Here is a 26,288-nt window from a genome sequence, read left to right on the forward strand (position 1 = left end):
CGTACATGCATATTTCAAGCGTCGGAACAAAACCGCAAAAAACTGAACACATGCATGCATATCTATGTATGTATGTATGTCTACACATACATATGTATGTATGTATGTATGTACATAGACGGGTCCACAACGATGGTGCTGACGGTTGGGGGCTGACTAGCGTAAAACTGGCTACGCGCCCATCGGCCGACGAACACACAGACTTACACCAATACATATGGAAGGCAAAAATTCAACAAAAATACATACAACGAACAGAAAAAATAAAAACGACACACACAAATGCACGTTCGCATGCACACTCATACTCAGGCAACGCCAAAGCGACCGCAACAAAAACAACGTGGCGGCCGATTGTAGGTGTGTGTGTATTGGGAACGAACGAACTACATAAGCAAAGCGAACAACGAGCAGCACAAGCGAGGTAGCCATCAGTTTTCTTTCGTACGTTCGCCGAAGCACAAGTGTGCATCCGTCGTGTCAGAGTGCAGGAATACAATTGTTGCCTGCCAATTTTATACGTTCATATGTTCGTGTATGTGTAATGTTTGAATTAATAGCTGTTTTGTATAAAAATGAAAAGTGGAACGATAACCAAAAATTTCAACCATCAAGTAGAGTCAGTCAGTGGCCAAGTGCGAGCATCTTTGTGTTAGAGTAAAAAGAAGAAAGCAAACCGTCTAGATGTGAGCGCGTCTCACAGGTTGAGAGTGTGTGCGTGAGAGAATATAGGAGAGAGTAAACGAGCCAACTGCGCGCTCGTACAGTGTGCCGCGCTTCCACATTCACACTCATACTCACTGTTGTTGTGTTTGTTGAACGAGCTCTCGCAGTTACGCTTGCCGTACATCGTACAGCGCGCGACTTTCCCGAAAGTGTAATTTAGAAAAACTAATAATACTGTAAACAACTGCAATAACTTCTTTACATATGCACATACATTTCTATATGAGTGTTGAGTATAATGAATAATGAATGCGCCATGATAAATAATTGATAATTAAATAAAAGTTTTTTACGTACATATCCCAATGTAGCAAAGCAGCCGCAACATGTTAAAAATAACACATTAAATTCTCCGACATTAAACCACCACCAAGCTGAGCACATCGAATATACCTAATATTTGTAATCTAAAAGGAGCCTACAAATGGATGCACAATTTGAACATTTATGTCGAATTTGTGCGGCAAACACAAAAAGCAGAAATAATTCAGTGGCTGAGAGCGTTTTTATATTTAAAACGGTTGGATTAAAGGATAAAATAGAGCGGTACCTATATTTAAATGTAAGTGTATAGAATATCTTTGATCAAATGCTTGTTTTATCATACATAATTTTACTTGGGTTTACTTTTACTTTAGTTACCACTTGCTTATGCAAACATACATATGTACATACATACATGCATAACGGTAAAAGATCGGCCCAAGCTTAACGAAAGAATACAAAACGGCAAATTGTCTTCCTCTCATATGTTTTACTAATTTAGCTTATTGAACATATGTATGTATATGTATGTGTATATATATATGTGTACATACATATTCACTACACATTTTATTACATACAGTTTAGCTACCTTATAAAGACTTGCTAAAGCACATGGAATAATGTTTTGTGTGGGAAGGATAAATTAGATGTAATGCAAACTATTGAAAACAGATATGACAAAGTATTGTAATACAAAGTATTGAAAACAGATATGACTTGTTGAAGGGATATGTGCAATGGAGAAGTAGTACTATCAATAGGTAAACACAATTTAAAAAGAGAATGGACCCTAAGTCTATAATTGTGAGCCGGGTTAGTTATGCTTATGTATGTACATATCGATGTATTATATGTACTATGTATGTACGTTTCATCGCCAAATAATTACGTAACCTTTTGTAAAAATTCCATACCCCGGCAGCATAGCAGAAAAGTTTCTAAATATAAAACCACTTACAAACATACATTGTTTGTATGTAAATTAAAAATGTGCGTTCATATATTTGTGCGTATAAATTTATATACATATTTACAGTGTACCAAAGTAGGCAAAGAAAAATGTTCATACGAATCCAATAAGAAAGCGCGAACGTGAAAGTCTCTCAAATTGTTGCGGGTGTGTGTCCGTACTAAGTCGAACTGTGGATTTATTTATGTACATAGACTCACACAGCCACAATGTTGTAGTTGTTGATCCTTACTTCTGTTGCAGTGGCAAAGGAGAGAAAGCCAATTGTTTGCAGAAATGGCACAAGGCAGCCAAACAGCAGAAAATCTTGTTAAGTGACATCAACACAATTGCAAAAAGCTTAGTAGACACCAATACATCACTAATACATACACATAAATGGCCTGACTCAAGGCAAACACGCGTGCTTGTGTGCTGCATATGTATGTATAGTATGTATGTGGGTGCTTTAAAAGCGCAATAGCAAACAAAGCGAACTGAACGTTGGAAAGCAATACATACAACAGCAGTTTAAGCGCTCCTGCCTTACATGTTATTGCATTGAGAGAATTTTTCGTATGTAGTATGTACATACATACATATGTATATTATGAGCATTAATACATTATTTTCTACGCATTTTTGAATGTATCATGAAATCGTTGTTTTTGTAACAACCGAAAGAAGGCGTGACATCCTACAAATAGAATGTAGTCGATAGACAATCTGTGTGAATGATTTCGGAAAATTAGCAAGTATATGTATATTCTCCTAAGCTGGAGAAGTATGTTTATGTTTTTATACATTGTACCCAAAGGTTAAAAGGTATACTAATTTTGTGCGAATGTATGTAACACACAGAAGCAGGCACCCCATAAAGTATATACATATATTCTTGATCAGGGTGACAAGCCGAGTCGATATAGCCATATAGTCCGCCTGTTCGTCCGTATGAGTGCAAGGATCTCAAAAGGTATAATAGCTAGCATAACTAAACTTGGCATCCAGATTCTCCTAAGTCCGAGAAAGAACGAGTTCGTGTTTTTTTCTGATGCACCGCCCCACTCCCCAGCTATAAGTGATTTTCCATAGCTCTGCAAGCATCAACTGAAATAAAATGAGTAAAATAGTAAATAACAATATATGTACATACACTTGCATACGAATATACGAACAACCTGTGTGGAGGTATTTCAATGCATGCAACAGAAGGAAGCATCTCCCACCCCATAAATTATGTACATAATATATATTCTTGATCAGCATTTCGTCTATCCGTCCGTCTGGATGAACGTATAGACTTCGGAAACGGTACAGCTCATAATTATTAAGCATGTGGTTAGACATGCCATGGTGTGAACAGCAAATGCGAAGTTAGCCAATATTATTATGTTTATTCATATACATATGTATAGGAATTTTAAAGGGAGACTAACGATGGAGAACATACGTATATAGTATAATCATATTCAAACAACATGTAGCAGTCGTTACAATACTTAGTTTCATATTTACATAGTAAATGTAGTATTATTAAATAACTTATACATAATTAGGTATATAACTAACCCTCTATGCTCTATTGCAGGTATCCGAACATGACCCGCTGCCCAAAGTACTATGCAAATCCTGTTATCGACAGGTGGAAGCCACCGCTTCTCTTTCCAACATAGCTAAACACACCCAGCGTGTTTTTCGTGATTTTTTGCTGAGCACAGTGGTGAGTAGGAAATTAAGCAACTGGAGTATGCTCTTGATGCAGGGGACATTTGCGTTCCCTTATATATAAATATATAATTGACAATTTTACTTACAGCCAAAACATGCCCGGGAATCCACGGCGGCACTGCTCACTGGCCCCGCAACCTCGGAAGGTAGCATCAGCGTAACCAGCGGGAGTAACAACAGCAACAACAACAACCATGGTAGTAGGGATGATTTTCGCCCCATCGTACTAACGCGTGCGCCAGAAACAACAATTGCATTAGCACCTCAAGAGCCTGATGATGTTCTTAGTTTAAACAAGAAAGATAGCAATATTCGCCAGCAGCAACAACATCCACAGCAGCAACATCCAAAACAGCAACAGCAGCAGCAACATCATCATCAACAACCACCACAGCAGCGCGTTAGCACCAATCTGAACAGCTGCATCAACATGAACAACCTAATGCTGCCACCACGGCGAAATAGTGTGTTTGTGGACACACGTTATGGATCAGCGCCAATGTCCATAGCACAGCGCTCCATGCAACAACCACCGTCACTGGTTCCTTTGAAGCCGGAGGTAACTCTTTCAAAGGCCTCAAAACCCAGTACTGACAAAAAGAGCTCACCAGCAGGCGTGATCAACTTTATTCAAACCCACGGACGCGTTACGGGCAATGCTGTATCTATAAGCAGCAACGCCGGTAACCAAAAAGCCGGTAACGCCAAGAGCAGTAGCAGTTCAAGTGCGTCAAGTGCGTCAACTGCTCGCTCTACTGTCACCCCTCCTACAATTAGCAGCATTGGTGTGCCCAATTTACCAAATAGCGTGTTGCAGCAGAAACGTCGCAATCTTAAAAATACTTTGAACAACATAAAGGCCATTCAACAGAGTGGACAAGTGTCGCTACTAAAATCATCACAGCTTCAGCAACCTCAACAGCGAATAGAAGAAGTAAGCCCGCTGGTCACTACTACCGTAGTGCCACACAAATCACTTTTCGGAGGCGAGCAATCGGTTGAGGAGGCTCTACCTGAGCACATTATTATAGCGGCGCCAAAGAAAAAACGAGAAGAGGCAGTGCTGCCACGGTCGGGTCCACCAAAATTACAGAAAATTGGTACTACGCCAGTTAAGCCAACAGTGCTGAGTTCAGCCAAAGGAGCAGTATCACCATCAGCTGGATCGAAGGATGCCAAGTCTAAAATACCAGCGAGCATGAGCAGCCTTACCGAGGCCATTTCTCTCGGAAATGTCATTCGCGATCCGGATCTACTAAAGCTCATACTGAAGGCGCTTAAATGGCCAGTGACCGCTGATAATTGTGAAGAACAAATGACGCGTCTGAAGAACTCAAAGTTTGCCGTAATTATGTCAGATAGTAATCTCTTGCAGGATGATGATTTGACCCAACTGTTGGGACCATATCTTGGACCTATGCTAGCTGTAGCTCAGCAACAACAGAAGCAGAAGCAATCCTCGGTTCCGGCTTCACATTCGGCCCCAACGGCTACCACGCCTTCACCAGCGCCAAGCCCGCCCCAGGAATTTCAAAATGTAACCGATTTGACTAGCACCATGCCCTACAAACTACCACCGGAAACATCGGTGCAATTGGTACCATCCAGTCCTACTGAATCGGAGGCACCAGTACCACTTGGCAGCAGTTCAAAAACCATTTCAGGTTCAAAGCGTTCACAACGCAAGTCACGCGTTCGTGATTCATCATTGGCAGTGGTCGAAGATCAACGTAATTCATTTAATATAGCTAGCACTTCAAATGCTGCTCGCGTGACAAACGAACTCCTGAACATTAATGCGATGTTAATCGCTCAATTTGGGTCCAATCCAGCCGATGCTTTAAACGAGGCGCTCATCTCAATGTTAAAGCAGCAGGAGACAAACGATCGCCGCCAAAGCATCCGACGTCGGAGCGATTCTACTGCAAGCGCTGGCGTTAATCTGGAGGACATTGTACTGATAGAGCCTCAGCCTTCCCTGGACCCAGAAATTTCAGATCCGTCAATTGAAGTTGAAAACATTACGATGTCACCTCCAAAAATTCCCGAGCCTCCGCCAATAACTCGACCCATTATTAAACGTCGAAGAACGGTTATACACACATCCAAGCAGAGTGAAAATCCAACTACAGCCAAGGAGGATCCTCTGCCCATTCCAGAAGTTTGCGAAAATAGCAGCCCTGAGACTGAAATCTCGCCGAATAAAGACACGGAAGTCAGTGCTGTCATTTCAACTATGTCCGACGAATTGATTATTGAAAAAGAGCAGGTGGAAACACCACAAGATCCAACAAGCACTGTGCTCGAGGCCACAATAAGAGATAACAACAAAACCGATGCGACTGATGCGCATCTTATAAGCGATACCAGCACCAGCTCTGGTGATAGCCCTTGTAAATCCAGTCCTGTCAACGCACGTAAAACGACCGTAAAATCTGCACTCGGTCAGAAACTACTCGAGGCCATTGGGCTGCAGCAGCTTGGTAAAGATGTCGCACCAGAGAGTTCACGGGATAGTTTGCGAAGCGCTCTGAAACGCTCGTTAAAGCAAGCCCAAGAGCAACAGCAGCAATTGAAACGCGTCAAGCAAGAGGAGCCTGTCAAGCAATTAGCTGATTCAACGACTAAGACAGTCGCCGGCGAATCTGCGGAGGAGCACAAAAAGGCCATAGCGGAGCGGGAGTTGGCGCTGCTAAAGAGAAAAGCCAAAATGTCAGAGCTAAATAGATCTAGCATAAAAGAGTGAGTTGTTATGAATATATTTTAATTAATCATCTGAGTGTAAAGTATATTTCAATCAACTGAATAACATAATACTTACTTTTATTTTAGGGAAAAATTGGAACGGACAGATGTCAGCTCTTCTTCTTCGCGTAATCGTCGCAACCGCAAGACCAAGTCAGATTCCAACAGTGGAGAGACAGCATCTGAGGAGAAGCGCGCCGAGCGTTGGGATGATGACGATGAATTGCCGTTGAAAACGGAATCGGATAAGGCAAGCGATAGTGGACGTCCCACACGCACCAGCAAGACTATGTCCAAGTATTACAAGCGACCAGGTAGTGATAAAGCGTTGTCAGCTCAAAAGTCCCATGCCATGGGAACGCGTTCGACACGTCAACGCTAGACGTTAAGAGTTCACCTTATTGATACAAATTAGTTATTTTTTTCGTTCAATATGCGACCACTTACTGAAAGTTATTTTGTGCCCAAGGCTCACAATAAAAATACTTTAAGCCCTTGAAGAATTTGATTATAATAATTTTAAGCTAAATAGTATAATGGGTTACTTTGATAGTCGGTAAATAAATATGAAACAAACGCATACTTGTTTAAAAAATTATAAAATGCAATAAATCTTAATGAGAAGGAGTATTTATATTTAAATACTATGAATTTAATTTCGAACATACCTACGTACATATGTAGTATGTATGTATGAACTCTGTATATACTAATGTTAAAAAAGATATTTTTATTCAACCAATTAAGCTTTGATTCGGGCTTTACAACTAAAAAATGTATCTGTTTACACATTGAATGCTCTATTCTCTTCTCAATCGTGCAAATATTATAAAAAAAGTTGCCTAATATAACAAGCTGTACATATATAAAGGACTAAAAATTACAATACAGAAAATATGCTAGAAGCAATAAGAAACGTTCAATATATTAAATTTACTCATTATTTTGTAGTTGTATTTTTATAAGATCATACAAGTTATGTACATACATATATAAACAGACGTTTTTGCCGAACAAAATTTGGACACTGTAGGCAACTTAAAACACATCAATTTGACAATGTATTCCATTAATTTAAATTGAACAAAATAAAATCATATAAAAATGGAATAGCATCCCAAGGCCTTATCAAAATTATTACCTTATCATTTTAAGATCTAATAAATAAATAACTTTATATTGTATATCCTGTATCCACCAGTCAGTCATTGAGGAGGAATGCAGGAGTCGTTTCCTTTCCTAAAGCCCCGGTACTCACTCCTACAACATTATTGGTTGTTTTATTATAATATTTTTCAAATTAAAATGAATTAAATAAAAACAGGGTTCCAAAGCTAGAGTTTAGAAGGCCTAACTTTTTTATACAGCGTACCCACTCTCACAAAATAATAGAAATATTTTTAAAATGAAGGATTTTCTAAAATTTCATTAATTTAATAAAAGTAGGTCAATGTTTACGTACAGTTTCAATAGTGTGCTTGTGTCCATATGTGTGCTGTGCAGACTTGTGCAACAGCTGCCGGAAGAGTTAGGAAAGAGATTACATTTATTCCAAAATTTAAATTAATTTATGCTTAAAACAAGAAGCTGAAGTCGGGAGTCCCGACTATGAAAATTAGTGGTAAACAAGTGGAGAAGCTAAATACTCTGTACATATGTATGTGTTGAATAAATATGCGTTTCTTACCTGTTTGTGTGTGTCTATGTATGTCTCGTGTGCCTGTGCAACAACAACAATGTGCAGAGTATAAACAGATAGAGATCCTTACTTAAACGCAAATAATGTAACCCAGGTGTAAACAAATTACCTATAAAATTCCTGAACGAGATGCTGCTAGTTTAGAATCATCATAGAACATTCTGTCACTTCAAATATTAAGGCAATGTTATTCAAAAGTCCCCAGCCAAATAAAAAATTACAAATCGATCTACACCGTGAATAATATCAAAGACACAGTCCATTACCCACAAGAATTTTTAAATTCACTAAGCCCTTCTGAAAAAACTAGTACCGTTGTAACTAGTACCTACTAATACCATTGGCTGACATGCATCCTCAACACTGTGCTTGATAGAAACTTGGTTGTACGCTTAAGACACGCTCGTGTTATGCATCGTAATACTCTTTTTTGATCATCACCGATAAACACATAAAATTTGGTATTAGTAAAAACTAGTACCGTTTAACTAGTTTACCTTTGTTACTTGTGACTCTACAAGTATTACAGTAAAAGAGTTACTAGTATCAATTATTGGCTGTGTGCGGAGTGTGTCCAAAATTTATATTTACATCATATTAGGTATCTTGGACTAAAATTTGGTGTCCCTAGGTCTTACAGTCTCTGAGATATAGGTTATTATACGAACGGAAAATCGGGAATCCCCCCATAGGGAAAATCAAAACAAGATAGAACGCGACAGTCGAGCAAGCCCGACAGTAAAATACCCTGTACTCTCCACAAAAAAGGAAAATTTAAGAAAAAAATGATTTAAAAACATTACAACAATTTTTGCCATATAAAGTCGACCAAAGTTTTTTCATTGATCATATGCATAAGTTATTTGTTAAATTCATCGTGCATTATTTAATCAACATTTTAATTTTTTGGTATGTTGTCAATCGTGTAAGTAAGAGATATTGTCTGGACCGAGATGAAAATTCATAAACTGTTCCAAATCAGTTAAGGAGCATATGGTTAACCAAACACCTCGGATGCAGTTAAGATATTCGTGCAGACAAGTTTAATGAAGCGGATCTTTATACGAAAAAATTATCTTTATATCAACGTCATACACATAAGTCCATATGTATATGGTAAAATACGGAATGTTATTGATAAACAGTTCTTTCCAAATAGCAAAAATTAACCTATATTGATAAAACTTAACATGAGCGCAAATAAGCACTAACTCTATGAAATTGTAGAATATGATTAAAAAAATTCCAAGAATTACGGGAGTTATGGAAAACACTAATAATAACATAAACATATCCTTCTTCGGACTTTTGAGAATCTGGATACCAACTTTTCTTATTGTAGCTCCGGACGGACATTTATATATCGACCCGTCTTGTCATGCTGCACCATCAGTGTGTAGTATATGTATTATCCGGCCATATTGACATTTTGTATGACCATCCCTTTCCGACACAAAATGAAACCAATGACTGAACGCAAAACAACAATGCTCCATGTCATAAAGAATATTAGTAATATTAATAAACGAAATATAAAAACTCATGAATTAAGAAGAGAACAAGAGTTTTGAGAATTAAGTTTTATTTACATACTTTTCACGCGAATGACATGTGCGAAAATACCTTTGCATTTATTTTTGGCATACGAACCGTTACATTTATATGCTGTACAAGAGCATATTAGGTTTGCGGGAGCTGACAAATGTAACAGGCAGAAGGAGGCCTGGCAGATCCCACAAAGTATATATATTCTTGATCAGCATGACAAGGCGAGTCGATCTGTGTCTATCTGACCGTCTGTCCGTCCGTAGATAGGTAGTCACCAAATTTTGCACAAAGATAGCTTATGTGTGTACGTTATACGAGTTTGTTTTATTTTTTTGATTTTTTCACCCACTTCCCCTCTACGGGGTTTTTTCCGTAACGTCATTCGTATAATCGCCTCGGAGACTATACGACCTAGGGACACAAAATTTATAGTCCAAAATGCCTTATGTGAATACGCAGAAAACGTGTTTCTTTGGAATTCCCCTCCAGCCCCCTTCCCCCACAAATCGTGATTTTCTCTAACTCCCGTAATTCTTGAAATGTCGAACTCAAATTTGGCAAGTACGTCCAGTTAGTGATTATGGTCCATCTTCCAAGTTTCATTATGATAGACCAATTTAACAGGAGGTTATAGCAATAAATAAAATTGCTGCCCTAGCGCAGCCGGTTGTTGATTTTGGCGCTTTGGTTGACTGCAAATATGCTCACACGGACACGATTTTTTTTAAGTTTCTTAATTTTTTTAATTTTTGTAATTATTCTAAACATATGTACAGAGTATTTCAAAGTCGGAACACCCGACTTTAGCTTCTCTTCTTGTTTAATTATTTTTTTGTAGAAAAAATAGATTTACTTAATCGTATGGCTGTCATAGGAATGATTGCAACAAAGTTTATTTCAGTTCAATGACACGACTTTAATGTTATACTCCTTATGTTTAACATTTTATTTCAAGCAACAACTTTTTGATTCACTAAAAAATGCATCCACGTGCCAAAGATTACGCTCAAAATAAATGCATGGCGCAAAAATGTAGTGTAAATTCTAGTAAATACTAACAGAAAGTAGAAAAAAACATATAACGGCTCTTTTCCAGAACTTACTGTTTGTCACAGAGCAAGAAGAATACAAAATACCGTTCTTTTATCAATCCGCATGCACAGAGTATAACAACTGTAATAGTCTGCTACGTACAATACTTCGAGTCAACATCAATATATTTTACTGTATATACATTTAACAGCACATATGTATGTATGAATGTACATATGTTGACATTACTGCGTAGAATTGTTAAAACCATATGCACCTCTACACATACATATACATACATACATACATATGTACATGTATGCACGGAAATATTATCTAACAGATACTCAAGCAAGCATGGCGCAGCTCGCAGTCTCTTCTAAATAAAAAGGCAAAACACAGAAAAAGTATTACGCGTGAGAGCAGTGCAATTTCTGAAGAACTTTTGTGCTTGCTGTTGAAAAATTGCAAAACCAGATGCTCTGAGCACAAGTTAACGATTTTTTCATATTTACATCCCTGCGTGTTCGCGTATTCCGTTCTTCATTCGTTAAAGTTAAACGTGCTTACCAAGAGAGCGTTAAAAAACGCTCTCCCGAGAATAAGCTCCAAAGCATCTGAAACGCAATTGTTGTTCAAATTTGGTTTTTAGTATGACTGCATTGGTGTTGCTAGCTTGTGGTACTGTGCGCGAGTTTTACGATCTTTTCGATGCCTTTTGCCTTAACGGTTTTAACCTTACTCGCATTCTGCGGTATTATCGCACTAAAAAACGATTAAATCTATTCAATTTTTATTGTCGCGAGCGCTGGTTGTGTCAATTCAAGAAAAACGCGAAAGGTCGCTCTGGCAACGAACCCGGCAGCATGCAAGGTAGAGCGAGCGTCGACGATATTGATTTTGCATCCATTGAGGCCGCCTCGGAAGCTATCGATGATTTTGGCCGCAGCTGTCGGCAAAATCAACTGCAGTTCTTGAATGCTGAGCGACAACATCTTGAGCAACTCAAATATTTGGATGACATCGAGGTGGTCGATGGCACAAAATTCAACGTACGTAAAAGGCGTGGTGTTTCATTTCATTAGTTCCATGTGAATATCGCTCAGCTGTAACCGTAGTGTGCAAGGGTATACTACAAGTAGAAAGTAAAAATGCTAAATGTACACTGGTCGGCACAATTATTTTGACGAACTGTACTCACGACTATCGGTGCTGGTTGTTTTTAGTTTCAAGGAATAACGGTACAATTTTCATACGGGATATAGAGTTCATAGCAACAACAATATGTAGGCAAAATATTTTGTCTATTACTCTTCACACCTTCTTTCTACAAATGACAATGTGAGTTGACTGCGGATTCAGGCACGGCATAAGTATTTTGACCAAATCTTTGTCGCCGTTTTCGCGCACGTTTTGTCAAGTGATACTAAAATAACTTTGCTGTAACCATTTTTGTTGACCTTTCAACATTAAATTCATTCAAATTTGATTGAAAAGTTATAAATACAATGGGAAAAACAGCAGAATTAAATTATGTTGTTAGAGCCTCAATAGTGGCGAAGTTTAATGCCGGCGTAAAACCAAAAGACATTGCAAATGAATATAATTTGTCGCGGCAAACAGTCCACTATCAAATTAACAAATATAAGACCCACAATGACGTCAAAAACTTGCCTAGTTCAGGTGCTAACCGCAAAACAACACCCATTGAAGATCGAGTCCTATTGCGGGAATTTAAAAAAAATATTCATTTAAATCCGCAAGCTGCTGCAGATCAATGGAATAAGTCGACCAAGACTCCAATCAGTGAGCGTACTGTTCGGCGACGCCTAAAAGAAGAAGATTTTAAGACATACAAAGCGAAGGACATACCTTACATATCAAAGGTGAACAAGCTCAAAAGATTGGCTTTTGCAAAGGAGCATCTGCATAAGCCAAAAGAGTTTTGGAGAAGCGTTCTATGGACAGATGAAAGCTCCTTTGAATATAATTCATCAAAAACAAAGATTTTTGTAAGGCTCCCACAGTTTCAAAGACAAAAAAATATCCCCGTATGTCAAAAAGTGAGCCATGGCGGAGGCTCAGTCATGTTCTGGGGATGCATTGCGTACAATGGGTTAGGTGATTTCGTTCCCATCATCGGCTCAATTAACCAGCAACAATATTTGAGTACCCTTAACGAAAACGCATTCCCTTCCGGTGACAGGCTGATTGGAGAATCATTTATCCTGCAACAGGATAACGCCCCATGCCACAAAAGCAAAATGATAAGAGCATTTTTAACCGATGTTGGTGTTACTACTCTGGATTGGCCACCACAAAGTCCGGACTTAAACGTTATTGAGAATGTGTGGTCTCTTGTAAAACGTAAAAGAAATGCGTCTTTGCATAAAACCGAAGAAGAAACTATTTCCGAAGTCACTTCTCTTTGGAAAGAGATACCATTAGAGGTCCTTCAAAATTTAGTGGACTCAGTTACAAGACGTCTTCAAAAAGTTATCGAAGCCAAAGGCGGGTATACATTTTATTAATCTACCATCAATTTCTTATGTTTTGTTTAGTATTAAGCTTTGTTTTTTTTGTTTATATCCATTGTCAAAATACTTATGCCAACCCATGAAAATTACCTTGATTTATAATTTTAAAAGTTCTTATAAAAATATATCCTTTGAATTATTTTTAAGTTTGTAATACCAATATGGAATTGAGAAAAAAAGTTTCCTTTGATATCTTAAACCAATAACCAGTTATTGACAAAAATGTATGATTTTCTTCTCGTCAAAATAATTGTGCCGACCAGTGTATGTAACAGGTAAAAGCACGGGGTACGAACCACATATACATATATGTATGTCAACACGACGAAAGTAATCGATAGAGGCATATCCGGCTGTGTGCCCATATGAAGGTACCTAAGGGAACATCATACTGGCCATGTAGACTTCTCCTTTAATATAAAATTTATTATAAACTATGTATGTACATATAGCCTCATTATTTTATTTAGTTGCATTGGCGAAAAATAGCTTTTTTATTTACGAGATCTTTTAAGCAAATTCGGTACTTATATGTCTTTTATAAGGCCTCAATATCATCCGAAACTTGATTAAAATCGGATTGGTGGAACAAAGTTTATATGAGTTAAATGACTGTGGCGGATATAAAGGCGGGTGCAGGGTATAAATAAGCCGGAGTCGTGTGAGTTTAAAGTTCTAATCGCTTTTCATTTAAGTTATTGGTTTCATTGTGCCTTTAGTTTATGCATGTGTGAGTATGCAAGAGCAGCGCACTTGGTCGCTCAGAGAGTTTATTCCGAGTAGTGGCGCTGTTACCAACAGTGTTGCCAGATTTTAAAAAACTAGCTAGCTTGAATAAAAAGTAACACAATAAGAATTTAAAACATAACATAAATATGAAAAAAGTGATTTTATGTTTGTAAGGGATTTTGTTTTAGGCGTAATAATAATTATTTTGAGTTAGATAAACGAATACATATGGTACTTAATTACGTATATTTGTATGTACTATTTACAAAACTATTCTTTGTAGCAACATGAAGAATTTTAACTAAAATGTACCAAATATTGAAACCTATTTTAAGAAATATTTTAAATAGTAAAATTCCACAATCTGCGCATAATTGAAAGCACTAACCATACAATGTTGTATGGTTAGTGTTGAAAGGAATTGATGGTAGAGAAGCTAAAAACTGCTGCTGAATAATTGCAGTATTGTGTTAAATAAAACACAGAATTGCCCACATACACACATACGCATGTATGTACTTACTCTTACACAAGCATATGCATGTATGCATGTATGTATGTTGAATTTGCAGTTTTGTGTCTCTTGTTGTTTATATCCATTGCACATGGAGAAAGAAAATACGGTGTTCTCTAGGTAATGACGTCACAATATGTTCTGTGGTGTAGCCATATTGTCTGCATTGTGCCTTTCGTGCTAATTAAAATAGAGAGCAGACGGTTGATTTCAGATTCCGCGTCCATAGCCAGTGCTGCCGTGTTATTTACACGGAGCTGCCCTGCGAGACGAGATCAGATTTGAACAAGAAAACACAAGAATGAAGACCATCAACGGTGTAAGTAAAAACCTTAGTAAGAGCGCGCCCTCCCTCATTCGTGTGACTCACGCAGAGGTAATTGTGTCATAAGAGCTCAATAAGAGTAAAAGTTGCACTCTTAGTAGCAGTTACACCATCCCACATGTAGGTACATACATACATACATATGTATGTAAATATGTATGTATGTACATTATGTACATATGTACACATATGTGTACATATTCGTGTTTGCTTTTCGTAGTCATATATGTACATATGTCATGCTAAAAGCTCTCGCCCAGCTGAAACAAAAAAAGCGTCTCCCAGCGAAATATTTCTCAGACGAGTAGTTGTTTTCGTCCAAAGCACACGCGTTATGCGGATAAATAGTTTGCCGGGTGAATAAGCGTGGAATATCGATTTAAAAATAAAAACAAAAATGACACTGCGGCAATAAGAAAACACGCGCTGCAAAAGCGGGTAGTATATAGAAATTTGTAAAAATAAATAAGAATATTGCAAATACGAGTACATGAAATCCAGCAAGTGATGTTTATTTAGTTAAATACATCTGTGATGAAAAGCTGGAATTTTTTCCAAGTGTTTCTAGTATTCCATACATAGAAACTGGCCTTCTAGAAATTTGTACATTGTTATTGCTTTAACTGAACAAAGCTTTACGAACGAATAATGCATACAAATTAAAATGTTATGTTATTTTGACTGAAACCGTCATCAAGTACTGCAAAAAAAAAAAAAATAAATTCCACTATATGAGCTTTCAAAGCTACGAATAAATATAAATACATACAACTAAAAATACACCCCATGCTATAAGCCGTAGTGTGTTTACATACATTGATTGACATTGAGAATAAGATATATTGAAAAAAAAAAACATTTGCAAGATTCTGCAACGACTGATTGCTTTTAAACAAAAAACGAAATCAAAACGCAGTACCCGAATATTTTAAACGAATAAGTACACATGAATTACCAACTACACATGCACATTGAATTGCTTTAAAGATTACGATCGATTTGAGTATGACGCATTATTTTGGGCGTTAAATACTATCTGGCGAGCTTTTAAAGATGTGTTTAAAGGCTTTATGTACAAAACTGTTTGGCTGCTGTCATCTGTCGAAGAAGGAGGGCTTAAATGAGGTGAGGATAGAGTCGAGGCTAATCATAGAATATATGTATATTACATACGAGTATATGTACTATATTAAATGAAAACTAAAGAATAAATACTATTTGTTGCTAAGGAAACTGTTGTTATACCAGGTGTGTTCCAAAGTAAACAGGACTTATTAAAAACAAATCAGGACAAATGGTTTTTTCGGCAAAATCAATTTATTTTATTCAAAAAGTCTCCTTCTGCTTCAATATAGCTTTTTGCACGATCCAAAAGCATGTCGAACGAGTGTTTTGCTCGGTGGCCGGTATGGCCGTCAGTATGCCGGTGCAAGCCTTTTGAATGGCCTCTACGTCTGCATAACGCTTTCCTTTCATGGGCAAATGCATTTTTCCGAAAAGGTAGAAGTCGCACGGTGACATATCAGGTGAATGCGGCGAGTGGTTAATGGGTAAAATGTGATTTTTGGTCAAATAATCGGTCACCAGCGTCGATCGATGAGAACAATTTTTGGTCGTCAGTCAATTTGTGCGGAACAATCCGTGCACACACCTTTCGTAAGCCTAAATGTTCGGTCAAAATGCGATAAGATTCAAAAAGTCCTGTTTACTTTGGAACACACCTTGTAGTGATGAGCATTTAATCAACCATAGGGTTGATTTCGGTTTAACAAATTGCCACAGGCTGTGTACTATAGTCAAGGAATTTGTATGAATTATCTTTGAACGGTGTTCCACAAGACCTATTAAAAGTCTAGTTTAAATGTTTAAATACATAGAATGAACTGAACTATAGGAAACTGGGTCAAGGTAATATGAATGCCCTGCGTTTAATGTCAATCATTACTGATAGTTTGAAGAAGCTGACAAATGTTGTCCCTTTTAGATGTTTGGCATGATCCAGCAGCTGCAACTGCTATTCGCAACAGCATTGTAAAGCCCGTGACAATACTAGAAACTAACATTCAAATTGTACGTTCCTAATTGTATCCTTTTTAGGCCTCATTCTACGAGTACTCTGACGCGATACCGAAATACTACAACGATCAAATTGGCCAACTCAGGGAGGGCGTTAGCTTCACCATAAGCGGTAAAATTCCAATAAATTGCGAAAGGTAAGTAGTACCTTATTCCAAAGACTGACCGATATTACAGCTCATAATAACAATCGCACAGGTTCTCAATAAACTTTACGCACAACAATGAGACGCGCGATATTGCGCTACACATTAATCCTCGACTGCCTCAGAACTATATTGTGCGCAACAGTAAGGTCCAGGAGTTATGGGGTCGGGAGGAGGTGTCATCTGCTTTGCCTTTTATGCTTCGTCGTGGCGATAACTTCTCTATCCAGGTGCTCGTCACCGAAGCTTGCTATATGATTTCGGTCAATGGGCACCATTTCGCGGAGTACGCCCATCGGCTGCCATATGCGAGTGTTCGGATTTTGGAAGTCAAAGGAGATGTGGAACAAGTGAATATGCAGTGTGATGAAGTCCAAGCATACCCAAAACGATTACCTGAGAGCCAGGCACGTGCCATAGCTCTGCTCTTGGACGATGAAGATGAAATCGATGGCAGCTCCGCGGACCTCATCAACATACCACGCGAATGGTGTGTCATCAGTTCTGGCCCGAAGCAAGCGGATGTTTCACCAAAGAGCACGCACAGTGAAAACGATCAGGGACTGACGTTGCCCTACTACGGAGTCCTGCCTCCCAATTCATTAAGAGAGGGACGGTACCTGAGGATTGAAGGCCGAGTACGACTGTTGCCGCACTCATTCTACATCAACTTACAACAGGGCCAGAACATTTGGCCACATCCTGTCATAGCATTCCATTTAAATCCACGTTTTTCACAAGGGAGCAGCGGAGCTATCGGCAAAGCCGTCGTTTGCCGCAACGCCTGGTACAACGGTAATTGGGCGCAGGAGGAACGATCTGAGTTGGATACAAACTTTCGGCCGGGCCGAACTTTTAACCTGGCCATCGTGTGTGCTGCCGATGCTTTTGAGGTGTATGTGAATCGGAAATTCATTACTGCCTTCAAGTACCATGTGAAGCTAGATTTGGTCGATACTGTCTACATACAGGGCGATATAAAATTGTGGAATGTTACGCTAGAACAGAATCTGAAAATTAGGGGCAAGGATTTGCGCATCTACCATAACCCCATCTGCACGGAGGAATATGAGATTTAGAACGGTCTCAAAGAGCAAACTTTTCATTTTATTTGATAACTTTTGCGCCTGCATTTCAGCGACAATAAATTCTGAACGCTGCAAGTTCAACAAATTAGGTCAAGCTACAAAACTACAAAAAATTATTCAATGTGATGTCCCAAAGTTTTCTCATTTATATTTGTAATATTTTCTATTTACTCGTATTGTACATACATAAAGTTGGATAATACCACTCATCTATTTGTTTGATTTGAAAAACAGAGGAGTCTCAAATACAATTCTTGTACATTTTTGCAATAAATAATCCGGGGATGCAAGACAGTTTTCACAGTTTTCATAAACACATGTACTACAAGTATAGTTACTAGTGATCATATTTGTTTGCCTTTATTTTGTTTTCAATAATCCTCATTGCAAAAGCATCACAATGGATCACAACCTAGCCCAACAAATTGCAAGTTACATGTATATTCCTCTATTTGTCTAGATTTTACTTAAAAAACATAATATATACTGAAGAGCTACAATAATCTGATTCGATGAGTGGTTTTGAACCGATACTGCCAACTTGTTAAAAAAAAGTCATGCCTTCATCAGTTGGTTGCTGTCTCTACTGTTCTAAATTTTGTATACTGTTATACCGGTTTGAACCGGGTATTAGTTTATTCCTCACCAGTTATTTTCAGGCAAGCAGTTGGGTCTAGTGAGGGGTGAACAAGGGAGAGGCAGCCCCGTAAACCTAAAATCAGAACGAAACAAAGATATCGATGCCAATGGATTCATATTAACATCGTTATCTGTCTACTTTTTGGTTTTACTTTTTTATTTTCAAAAGATTTATTAACATTTGCGGCATTTCTGAATGGAATTAGAACTAACTAACTAACTAGGACTGAGATAAATATTCGATCTTAAAAGAAGTTGCCTTTATGAATATCAATTTTTCATTGTGAGTCATGCACATGTAATTATCGATCCACATTCATGATAATAGTAATTTCCACAATTTAAAAGCTATACTATATCGGCTCTTTTTTATACAAATTTCTGTTTCGATAGGATTTTGATTTTTTTTAAGTTTATCAAGTAATTAAATAATGAAATGTATGCCTTCACTAGTAAGTGATAATTAAATTAACAAGCGAAGCAAATACATAAGCATTTACACTTTTGCTACCTTCTAAAAATTTGAAAGACCCTTAAACACATTCAAAGCAAACGTAATGCCTGCCGTATTACGACTCCTGAATCAGCTGAGAATAGTCCTTGTAGCTTACATGTACAGTAGTACATGTACAGTAGTACTACTATAATTTTGTATACCCTGTACCCAAAGGGTAAAAGGGTATATTATTATTATTTTTTGCGAGTGTACATGTAACACACAGAAAGAGGCGTGGCAGTCTGCCGTCTGTCTGTCTGTTTGTCTGTCTGTTTGTCTGTCTGTCTGTCTGTTTGTCTGTCTGTTTGTCTGTCTGTTTGTCTGTCTGTTTGTCTGTCTGTTTGTCTGTCTGTTTGTCTGTCTGTTTGTCTGTCTGTATGAACGCAAGGATCTCAGAAAGTATAAGAGCTAGAATAACCAAACTTGGTATACAGATTCTCCTACGTCCGAGAAAGGGCATGTTTGTTAATTTTTCCCGATGCACCCCCCACTTCCCCGCTATTCACGATTTTCTATAACTCCCGTTATTATTGGAATTTTAAACTAAAATTTGGTAGTGTTATGATAGGTTGATAAGAAAGAAAGTTATATAGTTATACATAACCAAGCCCTAGCTCTGTCCGCAGCTGTATTTGTTGCTGCTTTGACATAATTCTGTAATGCACACATACAGATGTACAAGTAAAAGTACACAAACACGCATAGACACGATTCTGATGTATGTAAATGTAAATGTGTGTATGCATGTATGGAATATTTTATATTTAATTTAATTAATTAATGAAATGGTGGTACAGGGCATTTAAAAATTGAGCCTACTCGACTTTAGCATTCCTTTCTTGTTTTAAATTAGAGCAGACTTACCAACTTAACATTTTAAGTGTGTTAGAGCACATGATTCCATTTTTCACAAATTTATAATCGAATGTACGTTGCCCGCGAAAAATGAAGAGTCACCTTACTTTTTAAACACACCACGTATGTGAAAACTGAGAATATTGTGTTTCTTTTTCGTGTGTAGAAAAATATGGGGTGGAGTAAAGATATTCTTTAAATATCGTACCGTGAACCTTTTTGCCACAGAGTACAATTGAGCCAAAGCAGCAGAGATTACATTTAAAGTTGACCTATCGCGTGCACACAGGCACTAACCGGAAGTAAATGATAAATTTGAGTACAAAATTCAAAGAAGTACGGGAGTTACGCAACCTATGAACCTAAAAAAAACGACAAACTTGTCCTTTCTCGGACCTGATGAATCTGAACACCAAGTCTGGATACTAAGCTGGTTAATCTAGCTCCTATATTTTCCGAGATGCCTATGAATCGTCATTGTGAACGAATTTCGAATTATACTATCCAAATTTCGTTAATACTATCCAAATTTCAAAAGCTGCATAAACCAAACTTTGTACACGTAATCTATATACTTGTACAAGGAAAAGGAGGAAAATGTTTTAGTTCTACGTCCACAAGCGACAGCATCGAGTTCGCTCTTCTTCTTCCTTTTGCTTCTGCTAGGGGCGCATATAACTCAGTGCCGGAAGTTTGTCTGGGACCCTGTTTCACCCAGTTTCACTGTCGGACTTGCTCGACTGTAGCGTTCTCTCTTGTTGTCCTTTGGGTACAGGGAATAAAACATTTATACGTATACCTATGCGTATAGTTATTTCCCTGAGAACATGCGAATATTTCGTTTGAAAAGGGACTGGTTAGTCTTCGATCTGAAGCACGAAAATATGATCAACATGTGTTTTTTAAAAGGATTTGGATATCGCGGCTGAATATTTCATCTACATATGTCATCTGTAGTCATCTATAAATTTAAACTTTTATACAAGGTGTGTTCCAAAGTAAACAGGACTTTTTGGTCGTCAGTCAATTTATGCGGAACAAACCGTGCACACACCTTTCGTAAGCCCAAATGTTTGGTCAAAATGCGATAAATCGATGTTTTGGAGATGTTCAATTCCATTTCCATCAATTTCAATGATGTTTTTTTGGCTGATTTTTGATGAATTCACGCACAGTTTCGATGGAATTTTCGGTGATCACGAATTTTGATTGGCCCACATGTTGATCGTCATTTATGTACTCACGACCACTTTGAAAACGTTGAAACCACGCGTGCACTCTGCTACGGGATAGGCAATCATCGCCATAAACTTGTTCCAACAATTAAAACGTTTTGGTAAAAGTTTTACCAATTTTAAAACAAAATTTAATGTTGGGTCTTTGTTCGAAGCTCATTTTCGCACCGATAACACAAACATACAGACACTTAAAATGCAATAACTCCACTTCCAATCGATGAAATATCATGAAATTCTCAATGGACAATCGATAAAGATAGCAGATTCTAACGCGCCAGTCGACATATAGATAGCGCCACCAGGGGGCGCTAGATTCAAAAAGTCCTGTTTACTTTTAGAATAAAACCCGCAGTAGTAATGAGATTATTTTGTGTTCAAGATTGGTAAAAGGGAATTTTTTAATTGATTGTGTAAAAAATAAAAACCTTTTTAGTTTAAAATTAAGAATTTCATATATGCGATTCCTGGCTGACTGATTTTTTACGAACTGTACGTGTATGCTTGCTCCCTTGCCTTGATCTTAGTTCAAACACGTAATCCTATGAAATTTTGTCAAAATTAGCACTGTTTCTATTTATGCCGTACTGTTTGTGCCTATTTGATATCCATATTAAGACACTTCACCATTCCTCGCAGGTTCCCCGAGTATGCCTAAGCGCCGTCCAAGGCTGCGCAGTCATGAACGTCTCCGGGGCCATTCGGTCAATTGCGCTTCGACGCAACTTGGATGCCATGTCAATTTTTTATGAAGAACGTAGTGCCGTTAGTAAACGTTTTCACTTGAAATTGCTTGGGGTGGCGATGCCTGGGCTGAGTTTTTTCTTTCGAGGTTTAATTCTCGACACCTGCGAGCACTTTTGTATCGAATTCTTGACGAACCGAAGCCATTCAGATGGCTATGATGTGGCCCTTCAGATGGGAGCGCGTCTACCCCAGAACTACGTCGTGCGGAACTCGCGCTTCAAGGGCAAGTGGGGGCCGGAGGAATGCGCATCCAATTTGCCGTTCCAGCTAAAACGCGGCCATACCTTCTGGATGCAAGTGCTCCTGACTGCCGAGGCGTACTTCATATCGGTGAACGGCTTTCACTTCGCGGAATATGAGCATCGCATGCCGTACAGGTGGTTATCTTCTGTAGAGGTGCGTGGTGACGTCACAGACATAGTAATCGACCAATATTATGTAACAGAATATCCGAATCGTCTCCCCGCCTCAATGGCCAGCCCACTGCCATTCGTTTACGAGTCGTGCATTACGAATTCGATGAATGAGACTGAAAGAAGCACGATACCCCGTGAGTGGCTGCGCATCGATGTGCCTTCCAAGTACCTCAAACTGAAACGGCAGTTACATAATCAGCTCACCCTGCCCTTCTACGGACGAATGCCTCAGAAGGACAAATTGACCGAGGGTCGTGCTCTTCGTATTGAGGGCCGCGTGCGGCTGCTGCCTCAGTCCTTTAGCGTGGCCCTCCAGCGCGGCCAGGACATTTGGCCTCAGCCCACGGTGTCCTTCTACTTTTGTCCGAGCTTTGCCCGCCACAGCCGCGCCAAGCTGGGCAAGGCGATCATAACGCGCAGTGCATACATCAACGGGGCATGGGTTAAGCGCGAAGTGTCCCGGCTCCATACAAACTTCGGGCCGGGGAAGGCATTTGTTATACTTATTGCCTGCCGGAGGAATGGCTACGAATTGTTTGTGAACAACAAATCGCTCTTGCGCTTCAAGCATCAAATGAATCCCGCCGGAGTGGACATTGTGAATATACGCGGGGACATCAAACTGTGGGATGTTGTAGTCGAAAGCACTAGACTGATTCAGGGAAGAACGGGTGAGTGTGGCGTCATCAGCGTCAGTGCACCACTGCATCCGACCATGTATGACCCTTCTTCTGTCCGCCCCTTGCAGCTCGCTCCATCTTTGAACGGGCCTTTGGAACTCTACGTCCAGGGCGCAGCGAGTGAAGGAGAGATATGGAGACGAAATAAGTGTCTGTGCCTTGTTTCTCAGTCCACTTCGTACTATGTGTATGTATGTACGAGTATGCAGGTATATTGATTCACCTGCGAACGCAAAGACGGAACCTCCCGAAAGGCTCGATGTAAAAATTTATAGGAATCTTCATGTTTATGGTCAACACACACTACTTGTACGCGAGTATGTAAGACAAATAAAAGGTTCTATCGCCTGCCAGTCTCGGCTAGCAGATTTATGATTTCGATTCTACCAAACATTCTGCAATTAAAACAGCACGCCACAAACTTATCGAATACACTTGAAAGAATCTATAAAAGAACATAAATTCGATTTAATTTTATTCATTTTGCACCTTCTACACAAAGGGTATGTATTCTTCAACGTGTGAGTCTATTCGTTTGCCAAATCGTAACTGGACAACAAAATGATGATGATTTGTTTCGGCATTTAAATATTAATGACCCGTCCTTATCGAAATTGTATTTATTCTGTAGAATATTTGCAAAATGAAATGTTGATTATATCGAATAAGCGTGTCAGAACTGTTCCAATTAGGTATTGTCTGCTACCCCACATACATGAGTGTAATTTCTCAATTAAATTTTAGGACAATTAAGAAGAGAATTTTTTGTTGTGTATTTAATGCTCAGTTGCCCGGCGCTCCAGCTACGGCTCCTACTCATAAATGTCGACGTGCTGTCAACTCGGCGGCTGCTGCTTGAAACCATTGCCCATAAGGAGCACTCATGAAGGCAGTTAGGACCATAGCTGGGCTGGCTGGCTGGGCCTACCTGAAGGGCAAAACCGATTATTAAAAATGATAATCGATTAAAGTCGCGAGTGTCGTCAGTCCTCTGTCCTCAGTCCTCTGTCTCTCTCTGTTGCTGCACCGGGCATCTGCGGCATGCTGCGCCTATATGACATTTATGTCTACATGTGTTTAGCAAGACAGTTGACATTGTTTTGGCATGGCCAACAAAAACCGTCAGCAAAACAGACGATCCGAAAACGTCAAGTGGCCGCCAAATGCTTCCCAAGGCTAAGGATGCTCGGAAAAAATAATTTAATATTATTTATGGTTCAGACGTGTACGTGCTGCGCATGCTCAGGACCTATTGCTAATGAAGTGCACCAGCACTGGTAGTTGGCGGTTTGACTGGGGAGTTGGATTTGGACGAATGCCGGTGTCTACAGTTCCATTAAACTTATTTCATTTTCTAAGACACGTAGCATTTCATAAATAAATATGGACGAAAGTTGTTCCATTTCTTCAACATTCTCGTCGATCAAAAGTTCCCAATACTATACTAGACATACTAAGTATATTCCAAGGGAGTACCATATCTATGTAAAAAAAAAATTAAAGATGTTCAGAAATATATGTACCTAGTAGGCCCCAAGAGCCCGCCTCCCAAAGGCGAGCTCTTAAATGTCACACATACGTTGCAGATACTCGTATACTCGTACATTCATGCAACTATTCTAAAAACTCGACGACAGCACGTCAGCAAGAATTAAGTTGTACCCCGGAGGCGCCACCACCTGACTGCTGTACATATACATACATACGTATTTATATACGAGTATATACACGTATGTATATATGCACAGCTTCATCATCCTGGCATCAAATCGGCTGAAATGTCAATTGCATTATGACAGTTCAGAATATAGACTTTAGTGAAAAAATTCGAACTTTTTGCGCGGCCAGCCACAACGAATTGGTGCAAGAACGACTATTGGATGCACTGCTAAAAGTCCAGGAAACCAAAACATACCCGAACGTCTGTCACCTATTTCGCTGGGTATTGGCTTCAAAGGCAGGTTCTTTATGTTCTTCCCAACTCTATGGTAAGTTTGCTAGGTAGCTTTTGTAACGGATAAACGGTCGGCAAGTTTATATAATATTTTTAGTGCCGAATGAACCCGCTTTCCGTCGGAACTTTTAAAATTGACAAAAGGCCTCTCTAGCGGATGGCATGCCTAGATCGATTGTTTCTATCTACTAGTATGTTTACAAATGGTTCCACGACTCGGAGCAGTTCATTTATTTTTCACTCTACATTTTATTCTGTGATCCATTTTCAAATGGCGACAGATATCGATTCCAAAATTGATAAAAGAAAATGAATTTGGAATGGAAATTATTGATACTGTTGGGGACACATTTTTGTAAACAGTCCTCGTACATAAATTATGAAAGGCAATATGGCCTTAAGATTTTCTGTAAGGCGTTACATCGGGCGTATTCTTCGTAGCTACATAAATAAATAAATCCTAAATATCCTTAAGTTTTCTTGCTTGTTTAATCCAATTCCAAATTGGCTAACCGGAAGGTGAATCTCTGACGCTTTCAATCTGATCATTCATATCAATTTTCAACTGCCGATACACAGATGGTTAAAGCGTAGCAAAGAAAATCATTAATTTGCGATGCCCTGCTCAGCGAATGAATTCTCTGGGCTGGGACTAAAAATTCGTAAGAGTCGAAAGTCGGTGCACGCTACATTCAAAAATGCGTACGTCGTCAGCAAGCGCAGGATCTACCACGTTCAAAGGAAGAAGACACGCAGTTGGGTGACTGCAACCATCGGCGGCAATTAATCAAGCTTAAAATTAATTATGCGCACATGGACTTGCCGAACGGCCCTGCTGCTGCCCGGCCCGGTTCGTCAATGCCCTCTTCTGTCTGCCGGCGCAATTAAATTGTCGTAGCACCAAAAAACAAAAAACAAAAACAAAAAAAAATTGAATACCGAAAGGAACTTCAACCGGCGGCAACAGCAACCATGGGCGTAGCGATAATGGAGAAAGACGGTCAGCTGCCCCTACCTATGCCTATTTATTATTATTTTTATTATTTTCTCAATCTAAATCATTCCATAGACGAATAGACAAGCCGAATATATTAAACCACATTCGCCAAATAAGGTTGAAACTCCTATTAAAATCCCTTTTTGTATAATGCAAGCTG

The 26,288-nt window shown here is 38.9% G+C and overlaps 3 protein-coding genes across 6 annotated transcripts; all 3 read left to right on the plus strand.

The window, feature by feature from the left end:
- The first annotated feature begins 442 nt into the window (after positions 1 to 442).
- LOC115628555 (mucin-3A) lies at positions 443 to 7,018 on the plus strand. Its single transcript, XM_030524717.1, has 5 exons — positions 443 to 535; positions 1,038 to 1,288; positions 3,531 to 3,662; positions 3,759 to 6,412; positions 6,503 to 7,018. The coding sequence occupies exons 2-5, from the start codon at positions 1,151 to 1,153 to the stop codon at positions 6,795 to 6,797; spliced, it is 3,219 nt and encodes a 1,072-aa protein (XP_030380577.1). The 5' UTR covers positions 443 to 535; positions 1,038 to 1,150; the 3' UTR covers positions 6,798 to 7,018.
- Positions 7,019 to 11,332: 4,314 nt separating this feature from the next.
- Positions 11,333 to 18,320, plus strand: LOC115628545 (galectin-9). Of its 2 annotated transcripts, none has more exons than XM_030524706.1 (3): positions 11,333 to 11,746; positions 16,897 to 17,012; positions 17,074 to 18,320. In XM_030524706.1, the coding sequence occupies exons 1-3, from the start codon at positions 11,348 to 11,350 to the stop codon at positions 18,098 to 18,100; spliced, it is 1,542 nt and encodes a 513-aa protein (XP_030380566.1). In that variant the 5' UTR covers positions 11,333 to 11,347; the 3' UTR covers positions 18,101 to 18,320. The 2 variants fall into 2 exon arrangements, with proteins under 2 accessions (XP_030380566.1, XP_030380567.1); XM_030524707.1 differs by lacking the exon at positions 11,333 to 11,746 and adding an exon at positions 15,138 to 15,924.
- A 3,576-nt stretch (positions 18,321 to 21,896) lies between these two features.
- LOC115628562 (galectin-4) lies at positions 21,897 to 23,545 on the plus strand. Of its 3 annotated transcripts, none has more exons than XM_030524725.1 (3): positions 21,910 to 21,918; positions 21,974 to 23,168; positions 23,246 to 23,545. In XM_030524725.1, exons 2-3 carry the CDS (start codon positions 22,016 to 22,018, stop codon positions 23,299 to 23,301), a joined length of 1,209 nt encoding a protein of 402 aa, XP_030380585.1. In that variant the 5' UTR covers positions 21,910 to 21,918; positions 21,974 to 22,015; the 3' UTR covers positions 23,302 to 23,545. The 3 variants fall into 3 exon arrangements, with proteins under 3 accessions (XP_030380584.1, XP_030380585.1, XP_030380586.1); XM_030524726.1 differs by lacking the exon at positions 21,910 to 21,918 and having other exon boundaries at positions 22,312 to 22,458; positions 22,527 to 23,168; XM_030524724.1 differs by having other exon boundaries at positions 21,897 to 23,168.
- Positions 23,546 to 26,288: the final 2,743 nt, after the last annotated feature.

The sequence above is a fragment of the Scaptodrosophila lebanonensis genome, unplaced genomic scaffold (genome assembly GCF_003285725.1).
Source record: "Scaptodrosophila lebanonensis strain 11010-0011.00,11010-0021.00 unplaced genomic scaffold, SlebRS2 tig00000118-arrow-arrow-pilon, whole genome shotgun sequence".
In the NCBI taxonomy this organism is placed as follows: Eukaryota; Metazoa; Arthropoda; class Insecta; order Diptera; family Drosophilidae; genus Scaptodrosophila; species Scaptodrosophila lebanonensis.

Coding starts and splice junctions, on each gene's coding strand:
- LOC115628555 (XM_030524717.1), top strand. CDS start 1,151: ATGGATGCACAATTTGAACATTTATGTCGAATTTGTGCGGCAAACACA. Junction 1,289..3,530: donor AGCGGTACCTATATTTAAAT/GTAAGTGTATAG, acceptor GCTCTATTGCAG/GTATCCGAACATGACCCGCT. Junction 6,413..6,502: donor AATAGATCTAGCATAAAAGA/GTGAGTTGTTAT, acceptor CTTTTATTTTAG/GGAAAAATTGGAACGGACAG.
- LOC115628545 (XM_030524706.1), top strand. CDS start 11,348: ATGACTGCATTGGTGTTGCTAGCTTGTGGTACTGTGCGCGAGTTTTAC. Junction 11,747..16,896: donor TCGATGGCACAAAATTCAAC/GTACGTAAAAGG, acceptor TATCCTTTTTAG/GCCTCATTCTACGAGTACTC. Junction 17,013..17,073: donor ATTCCAATAAATTGCGAAAG/GTAAGTAGTACC, acceptor ACAATCGCACAG/GTTCTCAATAAACTTTACGC.
- LOC115628562 (XM_030524724.1), top strand. CDS start 21,914: ATGCCGTACTGTTTGTGCCTATTTGATATCCATATTAAGACACTTCAC. Junction 23,169..23,245: donor ACTGATTCAGGGAAGAACGG/GTGAGTGTGGCG, acceptor CGCCCCTTGCAG/CTCGCTCCATCTTTGAACGG.